The following is a 9,422-nucleotide window of genomic DNA, read 5'->3' as shown; positions in this document are numbered from 1 at the left end:
CAGTGCTGAGCCAGAACGGGGGCAGGGAACCGGGCAGGGCAGGAAAGCAGCTGCTGGGTGGGAGTCTGGGCTGGCCCTCCCCAGCCAGGGTGAAGAGGCAGGAGGTGCCACAGACACCCGAGAGAAGTCTCTTGGTTCCTGGCCCGAGCTGTGCCAGGGGAGGTCACATCAGGTGCCAGGACCCGTTTCTTTGCTGGAAGGGATGATGGAACCGACTGCCCGGGGAGGTGGTTGAGTCTGGTAGAGTTAGGGGGTGATTGGAGTCCAGGACCTCAAAGGTCTTTCCCAGTGAGAAGGGTTCCGTGATGGTGGCTCCTCTGGGGTGGTTCTTAGATGAGGAACAAGCCCATGTTGTTTGCCTGCCCCTGTCAGCCCTGGGGACAGGCAAGATGTGCTCCCTGGGTGGGTTTTGCAGCAGTGGAGTTTGGATTCACCCACTTCATCCTCTGCTCTTGACTAGATGACAGCCACAGCTCACTAACCTTGGCATATTAGCTCACAGCAGGTCACGGGTGCAGCTCCTGAAGGTCTTGGGAGCTTGAAGATTTTTACATTTGAAGTCTTTCTTCCTGGAGGAAATGGCAGAAGGATGTAACTCATCCTTTGTCTGAGAACTTGGCTTTCTTAGGTACCAGTTTTCATCTACACACAACTAGTGCGCTTCCGAGGACCCTGGCCCAGGTTGCCCAGGGAGGTGGGAGATGCCCCATCCCTGGAAACCCGATTCTAAGTCGGGTTGGATGGGGCTCTGAGCAGCCTGACCTGGTTGCAGGTGTCCCTGCTCCCTGCAGGGAGGTTGGCCCGGGTGACCTTTGAAGGTTCCTCCCAACCCAAACCATTGGCTGAGTCTGTGTTTGCTGTGTGCATCTAGCTGAGATGCTGGTATGGTAGAAGCATAAAGAAGGAGATGCTGAAAAGAAATGCCTTTCCAAGTTATGAGCCTGGGTTTTGTTCCATCATCAGGCTGCTTAGATGTCTTAGACAAGAATTTTTGTTTCCTCGGTGTTCAACTTCCACGTGTTCAGCAATTGTCAGTCATAAGAGCCTTGTGTTGATCTCTTTCTAATTCCTGACCTCTTGTCACTGGTCCCATGGGTCATCATCAGTGTGTCTGTAGGAAAGGAGTCACATCCATAACAAGGTACCGTTTCATCAGCTGCAGATGAGCAGGTGCTCAGTGAAATGAGGGAGGTGAAAAGACAAAGGGGTTTGTGACCTTCAGAGGGTGTTGCAGTCAGAAACAAAGGAGCCGTAGGAGTTGCTCTGCAGCAATGCAGAGCTTGCAGCACTTGACATTTTTCACATCTATCAGCTGTTTTCTTTTGTCCCACTTGTCTGTTTACTCTTTTTATTTCCTTCCCTGGCAGGTGAGTTTGTGGCTACAGAACATGAACAGGAATCAGCTCATCCCACGGTACAAAGAGGCTGCAGTTGGTGCCTTGCGTGAGATGGCAGAAGGCAGTGGGGCCTCAGGCAGGGATCTTTCTTTGCTGATAGAGGACATGAAGGAGAAGGAATCAGCATATAAAACAGAAGGTGGGTTTGAAACTGCAATTCTCAGCTGGAATATTGCCTGGGTAGCCAGGGCAGCAAGCCTAGAGCTGACTGAAGAGTCTGAGCTGGCTAATCCACAGTTCAGGAAAGGGCTGGAGGAGTCTGGAGCAGCAGCGAGGTGATTCAGTTGTGCTGGAGCTGCCAGTGAGTGTTTGAGGATGTGGGATTTTGTGGAGTAAGTGAGGGGTTCAGGGGACCATGAGCCTTTTGTAACATACATGTTAAAAGAAGAGTGATATAAAAAATTACTCTGTTGCCTTGTTTCTGTTTTCCAGCTAAATCTCTACAGGGGGTTCTGACGGAACGCCTGGGCCTTTCCCTCTCTAGTCTGTCCAAAGAAGCCACCAACTGTCTGGATGTCCTGGTGAGCAGTGCGATGGCACTTGAAACCAAGGACACTTCTCTTACCAGGTAATTTTTCCTGCAGTGCATCAGGGGGGATGGTCTGTGCTCCTTCCCTCTGGTTTTTCATTCAACAGTTTCAACCTCGCATTTCCCAGCTTCTCTTGCAGGCTTGGAGCAGCTTTGGAGAGCCCAGGAGCTGAGAGAGCACAAAGCTTTAGCTCTTGGTTATCCCAGTGTGCCAGCTTTGGCTGGGATGGAGCCAACTTCCTTCTGGAGTTGTGCTGTGTTTGGGGTTTAACGTGGGATTTGATAGGAAGGGATGTTGCTGAACCACTGATGGGTTTAGTTGTTGGTAAGAAAGCAAGGGCTTTCCACTTCCCATGCTTTCCTCCTGTGCAGGCCCACGGGAAGCTGGGAGGGAGCACAGCCAGAGCAAAAGGTCCAGACTGGCCAATGGAATATTCCGTATCAGTCTGTGTCAGGCTCAGTATGTAGCTGGGAGCTGGAGGGGGAGTTTTCCTCTCTCTCTGGATTGCAGTTTGAGGGCTTCTCCTGCAGGATCACAAGCCTGGGAGGGGCTGGGCAGGGGTCAGCAGGGGGTGAGCAAGTGCACTGCACATCACCTGTTTGTGTGTTCTAGTAGAGTAAGACTTACTGCTCTTACTGCTTTATTTCAGTGATGAGATGGATTTTCTCTCCTGAGTCTCTTGCAGATTGTCTCCTCTCTCCTGGGGGGCAGAGAGAGAGTGAGTGGATCAGCAGCTGCTTGGTATTTAGCCACCTGTTGGCTCAAACCACGACATCCAGCAGGGAAGTCTCTGAAGCCTGAGAACTGTGTTGGCCAGAGCTAAATCCCCTTTTTTTGGCTGTGCTTTTGCAGGCAGTGGCTGCAGGATGTTGCCTCTCAGACTGTTGTGCCAGGTCACACAGTCTGCAGCAGGTTTCATACTGCTTAGGCAAGGGCTGGGGAATTGTAACTGGACTTGAAGCAGCAGCTCCTCTTTCTTCCTTCTCTTTTCTGGCCTCAGTGAACCTAAGGAATTTTCCTTGACCACAGAGAACTAGCAGCTGATACTCTGTTCTTCCTGGGCCCCTCTCCCCAGCCTGGCCTTAAACCAGCAGGTTGGTGCTGAGCATTGGCAGGAAGGAAGGAGCACAGTTTGTCTTGGAACCTAGTTGTTGTTTGCTGCTCAGGGCCGTGACACTCTTAGAGCTCTTCTGAGTTGGAAGGGCAAGCAGCTTTGAGCCATGTGGGAAGAGGAAGAGACTGAAATACTGCTGCTCATGCCCTGGGGACCTGCATTTTCCGGGACTGAGTCCAGCCAGATGCAATGTTGGTTAGTTAAAAGAAAGCATTTGTGCAAGGTATGGAGATCGTAACACTGATTCTTCTGAGTGTCTGAAGAACTGACTCCTGAGCCTTGCCCCTTGCACCTGTCCTTTCACCAGCTTCTTCTGTGCCATCAATGATATGACTTCAGAGCTGTATGCAACAGAAGCAAAAAACAAGAAAATGGAAGCTGAAGTGACCAAGATGAGGGCAAAACTAACTGCGGCGCTGCTGCTGGAGGAGCGTTTAAAGGGGTGAGTAATGGCTGGGAAAGGGAAGGCTGCAGGAAGTACCTGTGGTACCTGCAGCCTGGAATGTTGGTTGTGGTGACTAACCAGGATAAGCCAGTGCTCAGGGGTGTGACACATCTCTCCTACACGAAATGAGGAAGCAGCTGTTAACACCCAGGTGCTCTGGACAAGCAGCAGTCCCAGGAGGCTTGGGGGAGCATCAAAGCCATTGTTTTAAAGCAGACGTGGCCTCCAAGCAGCTTTCAGATAGGGGCTGGCATCAGCCACCGCTTGCCTTTGTCTGAAGTTCAAGGCAAACCTGGTTTTATCACCACACATAGCATGGGCTGTGTAGTCAGAGTGAAGGAACCAGGCAAAACAGAAACCATTGCCAGGTAAGAATTTCCTTGAACCAGCAGCGTGTGGGAGACTTGGGAAAACCAGAACAACTTTGGTCTCAAGGCAGCTCCCAAGAGGATGTGACGTGAAGTGCTTGGCCAAGCACAGCAGCCTCAGCCCCTGCCTTGGTTGGGGATTGGCCCAGATGCTCTCCTGGTGGGCAAGGTCCCAGCCTGGGTGCTTTCTGTAGCTTGGCCAGGGCCCCTGGCTCTGCTCTGAAGCTTGGCTGGCACAGCAGCTCTCTGTTGGAGTTAGGAGATGTGCAGAGGACTGTCACTCTGTGCTTTCCTGCAGATGGCTGCAGCCCTGCCCTTTGTCTTCCTTTCTTGCCTGGCCTTTGGGGGTCTGGGTGTCAGAGCTGTGGGTGTTTCCACTGGGAAGTCTCCCAGGGCAATGCAAGTGTTTCTCCACTCTCCCCCTTCTGGTGTTGGTTATGTTGCCTGGTAAGGTAGCAGTATTTGTGTTCTGGGATCTCTTGGAATGTCAAGTTAGTTTCTTTTTGTATCTCTCTTTTTTTAAGGGATATAACGAAAACGGAAGAACACCTGGACACAGAAGAAGTCAAAGCTGACCTCCGGGAGCATAACTTGGACTTCTTGAGCAGGAAATCTGTGGATATTGACAGCAGGATCAGGGCTACTGAGGTGGGTGGAAGGAATGTTCTGAGAAGATGTTGTGAGGGGACTGCACTGTCATGACTGGTTGGGCCCAATCGTGTAGTTTCAGGGACATCCCAGGAGCTTCCTAAACTGGGGGACTGCTGGGCTGACAGGACTTGCTGTCTAAGAGGACAATTTGTTCCTCCCCTGGAGTTGTTCCTGTTACGTTCCTGATCTCTCCCCAGGACATCCTGTGATAGTGCAAAGACATTGTACTTTCTTTCCCTGAGAACTGTAGTAGCTTGGACTCCCTTGTGCTTCTGGTGAGGTCCTGTCATAGAAGAGTGTTCAGACAGCACCAGCAGAGCAGCTGGTCCACACTGAGGTGCTTTTGTGAGTCAGAATCCAGAACAGGGCATTGATTTGAAATTTAGGAAGCACACAAACACAAAAGCCCAAAGCTGTGGTGTCTTCTCCTTCCCCTTGCTACCTGCTGAAGGGCATGTGAATGGTTTCATTAACACGTGCCTGCTGCCCAGGACCTTCACAAGATGCAAACGTGGCAGCACGGCTGGCAAGGCTGGACTGAGAAGCATCTTCCCAGCATTGCCTTGTGCTTTTCTGCCACTAGTTCTGGATGCCAATTTTAGCAGCAACTGACTTCATCTACCTGCAGTAGCTGTGGTTCCAATGGCAGATGTTCCTGTGGTTGCCAAACTCCATTCTTGTGTGCCTGTTGAGGCCCAAAACCAAGGAAAGGGCCAGACCTTCCTCCTCCCTCTGAAATGGTGTGGTCAGTTCTGAACCAGCTCTCTCCTGTGTGCAGGAGCAGATCACTGCTACGGGATTGGACCAGTCGCTGACGCATGAGGCCCTCATGAACCTGTCTGAGGTAGGTCTTCTGGCACCAGAGGGATGCTTCTGCAGGGGCACAGACCAGGCTGCTTTGCTGGGTGGTTGCAGGAAATGCAGTTTGCTCTGTGGTTACCTGAGCCAGTGTCAGTGGTGAAAAGCAGCATAAGTAAAAATCCAACAGATAGATACCTCTGAGCTGGTGTGTTGGATGGCTTTGTCCCCTCTGGAAACTGAGAAGCATCTGTGGGTGCTGAGGTGGTGCCTCTTCTTCAGGGTTAAACGTGGGCATCTCTTGGACTTGGAAGCAAGGTTTCCTTCTGGACTGATGGAGGAGAACAATTGGAATCTTTATTTTGTTTGCCTTTTGTTCTTCCCTCTCTTCTTTTTCTGCCTCTGCCTGTAATTGGTTATATGCTGAGAATTGCCATGGGATCAGTTCTGTGCCACTGACAGAAAAGTGGCAGCCCGTGCTCTGCCTCCTCCCTCTGGGATCTGGGCTCTGCAGCCCTGGCTGAGCTGTGGGCTGTGTCCTGCTCCATGGCTGCCTGTGTGTGGCAGTAGTGGGAGGGGATGGCCCAGGCGATTCCCTCTAGTTGGTGTGAAAGACTCTTCTGAGCAAAGGGAGGAAGTCTAGTGAAGCCCAAATGCTGAGCCACCAAAGGCTACTTGTTTTATGTCGTGTCTTTACACAGAGCATTGTTGGCTGTATTATAAGCCCAGCAGGAAAATCTGTTAAAAGAAAAGGCCCCTTTCTTGAGCTGCAAGATACAGATTCTCCAGCTTTGTGCTGAAGCATGTGCACACATGGAACATTCCTTTGTGGTGTTCCCCCTGCACTCACCTCTTTTCAGTCTGATTTGCTGTTCCTGTGTTGAGAGCTGAATCTTTCTCCCCAGGTGCTTTTCTGGCTTTTCCTGCCTGTTAGTTTAACTGCAGAGTGACAAGAGGCTTCTGGTGTTTCTGTTGTCGATCTGCTGAACGGGCACTGGGTGGCGAAGTTTCCACCGCGCAGCTTTTCAGAAGAGAGCTGAGCCAGAGGAATTCCTGCTGGGATTTTACATACACAAAACCATAGGCAATTTCCTGGGCCTCTTGTCTTGCAGGAGCTGAGCATGAGGGCAGGTTGACTTGCTGATATTTCTGTATCTGCTTTGCCAGGAGCTCACTGAATTGGGCAGCAGAAATTCCTTTCTCTTTGGAGGGAGGGGCTTTTGGTCTTTTTCCTTCAAGTTGATGATTGGAAGAGAATTGAGGGCTGTGGAAGGTGCTCAATTTTCAGCCCCCAAGACAAACGACTCCCCCTTGTTAACAGGAGAAGCAAAGCAGGACAAGTGTCAGAGGAGTCTTTGCTGCCAGGTGTGCAAAACTTCTCACACAGAAGCTGTAGGCATGAGAGTGTGTTCCTTTCCTTGGGCTCAGTTCTCTGGCCTCCAGGGAGACTGACAGTGCAAGTCCCCTGGAGAATTCTCATTTGAAGGCCCCTCTCCTTACAGGGAGGTGAGGTCAGGTGGTTCAACTGCATGAAAAGGAGTCTGAAGATGTCTTCAGACCCATGAAAAATTAATTGATGCCTCTGTGTCAAAATAACTGGCTGATAAGTGGAGGAAAAGCAAGTCTTGAGTTTCCCTTGGGTTTTAAGAAGGCTCATGAGAGCTCTGAGCAATGTTTGTGAATTCTGAAATGCTGTAGGTAATTGTGGATCTCTTGAACTGATTGACTTGCCTTCCACAAGTAAATCTGTAGAATATAATCTGCCTTGTTGTCTTCACAGAAAGTGGCTGGACTGCAGCAAGAAACTGCCTCTTTGCAGAAGAAACTGGAGTCTTACCTCAGTTTACCTCCTGTAATTATTTTTTCCACTGTTCTAATGTATTTGCCATCAGATGAATTTGAACAGACTTGAGCATGTCAAAGCTATTGTTGTGATGGTTTCAGTGGACAGGTAGATGTCCTTCAGGTCTTCATGGTGTGAGCAGGAGGCTGCACATGTTGATTAATCAGAGCCAGGCAATAAATAAGTATGTTTGCCAGGCAAACTGTGTTTAAACAACGTGCATAGAGTGACTGGGTGAGCTCAGTGTGAAGGTGAGTTAGCCTGGAATTAGACAAGGGAACGTGGAATCAAGTATAGTTCCTGAGTATAACAACTGACTTTGAGACTTAGCAGTTTCTTGGCTTGACATGTCCTCAGGCTGTCAATGTGGTGTCAACCTTGTGCAGAGTTTAGAGCTTGAAGCTAGATTGTGATGACTATGACACAGCAGCCAAAGGTAGGGGTTGTCCCCTAAAACTAGTGCTTGAGCTTGTGTGAGCACTGGCTGCTCCACCAGTCTCTTGGATTTCTCCTGTGGGTGCTTAGTACTCACCTTGGATGTGTTTCAAGGCCAGGCCTTTGATTGGGAGGTTTGGAACGTTGCTAAAAATGGAGGGTTTTTTAGGCTTTAGGCCATGCCAGACTTTTGGAAAATGATGCCCAGACCAAGCTGGTCCCAGGCTTTGGATGTCAGTACCTTTGGCATGTGAAGAGTGTGCACAGAACTGATTTTGTTCTCCCCACATTCCCCTGCTGCACATCATCAGAGCCTTGCAGTGATGCAGGGACCCTGTTTCCAGCTGAAACACTGATTTTTATGCCATTTTCTCTCCTTAGAGTCTCTCCCTTGCACGAGTCAAGATTGAAGAAGTGAAACGAGAGCTGGTAAGCCTTTGTTTTTCATCTTTCACAGAGATTGACATGAGTGCTGTCGTTCCAAAACAAGCTGTATATGTTATTGGTTGGGAGTGGATCTTCCTCAGATCTGCGTGATCTGCAGAGGGAAACTCAGCTTTAGTGAGGGAGAAGCTGTGTGTGGGTGAGAGGAACTGCTGGAGGAATGATACCTGAGCTACCAAGGCCGTTGGATGTGCTGGGGTCAGTGGGGATTAGGTGTCTGGATCCCTCTGGATTTTGTCTGCTTCCCCTGCCAGGGTGTTGATTCCCTCAGCTGTGTTGCAGCTTCGTGGTCTGTCCCCCTTCCTTGCTGCTCCTGAGCTCTAAGGGCTCTAGGGCCCATGTTCCATGGTGTAGCTGCCTTGTGGGCTGCAATGAGGACCCTCCCCTCTCAAGCCTCGTGCCCGTTTCATCCGTGCTTGTGCCACCTGCAGGGATGGGTGTTGTTGAACAGCCATGTCCAGCTGTTTTGGAAGTTCCTACGCAGCTGTCCTGAGCGAGCTGGGCCACATCTGAGCACAAAGCCTGCCTTGGTTTCTTTAGGCCACCATCTTCTGGCCCACAGGGAAAGCACAGGGTGTCTGTGATGAGCCTGAGAGCTGAGATCAGAAACCACAGCTCTCTGAGAGGGTTTGGAATGATTCCAGATGTGACTGCTCAGGTTGGTTAAACCACTGGGTTTTGATTCAGAAAGACGAGTTGACCTCACCAGCCTGAGCCTTTGATCAGCCCAGAAGCCTCAGCTCTTGAGAGTCCCTGCTCAGCTGGAGGTGTCTGATACCACCCTGGGGCACAGCATAATGGCAGCTGAGCTTGTTCAGCCCTTTCTTTGGATGTTTCTCTGCAGCTGTCTACAGAGACTGCTGCTGTTTGCAGCACTGACAGCTTCCAGTTCAGTACTTGGGCTAATCAGTAGTGATAAGATCCCAAGATCTGATCATCTGAGCCATGTTTGTCTAACAAGGATGTAAGAAAACTGTTTCATGGTCACTGATTCCTCTTGTGTTTTCCTTCTGCTAGAACGTTGTGGAGGCAGAGTTGTCAAAGGAGATTGAGAACCTGGATCTCTGAGATGCTCCTCAAGTAGCAGTCCACCTGAACTGGCCTGTGTGGAAGATTTGCTTTTCTCTTCATTTGCACTGGGGAAGCACTTTGGACTTGCTTCTGTACCAGCAGCTTTCTGCCTTACTCTCCTTGCTGTTGGGTGGTGCACTCGAGGCCTTCCAGCAAGCATGCTCAAGCCTACAGTTTTTGGAGCCTTGTATTTGTAAATATCACCTATTTTTCATTAAATATCCCACTAATTTCCTGCTTTCTTTGTCAGTTATTTTTCCAGATGTGATGGACACTTGTAATTGGCCTCTAGGGGAGGTGCCAGGGGGAAATTTAAATTGGGTATT

General features: G+C 50.1%; 1 protein-coding gene across 1 annotated transcript; it reads left to right on the top strand.

Annotated features, from left to right (window-relative positions):
* The first annotated feature begins 1,388 nt into the window (after positions 1 to 1,388).
* On the top strand, positions 1,389 to 9,093 carry HAUS1 (HAUS augmin-like complex, subunit 1). The gene is made up of 8 exons (XM_010005031.1): positions 1,389 to 1,536; positions 1,830 to 1,965; positions 3,349 to 3,483; positions 4,379 to 4,502; positions 5,284 to 5,349; positions 7,084 to 7,155; positions 7,963 to 8,010; positions 9,043 to 9,093. The coding sequence occupies exons 1-8, from the start codon at positions 1,389 to 1,391 to the stop codon at positions 9,091 to 9,093; spliced, it is 780 nt and encodes a 259-aa protein (XP_010003333.1).
* The last annotated feature ends 329 nt before the right edge of the window (positions 9,094 to 9,422 follow it).

The sequence above is a fragment of the Chaetura pelagica genome, unplaced genomic scaffold, assembly GCF_000747805.2.
Source record: "Chaetura pelagica isolate M959 unplaced genomic scaffold, ChaPel_1.0 scaffold121, whole genome shotgun sequence".
NCBI classification, from domain to species: Eukaryota; Metazoa; Chordata; class Aves; order Apodiformes; family Apodidae; genus Chaetura; species Chaetura pelagica.
The sequence above is the reverse complement of the archived record's forward strand: the minus strand, read 5'-3'. Positions and strand labels throughout refer to the sequence as shown.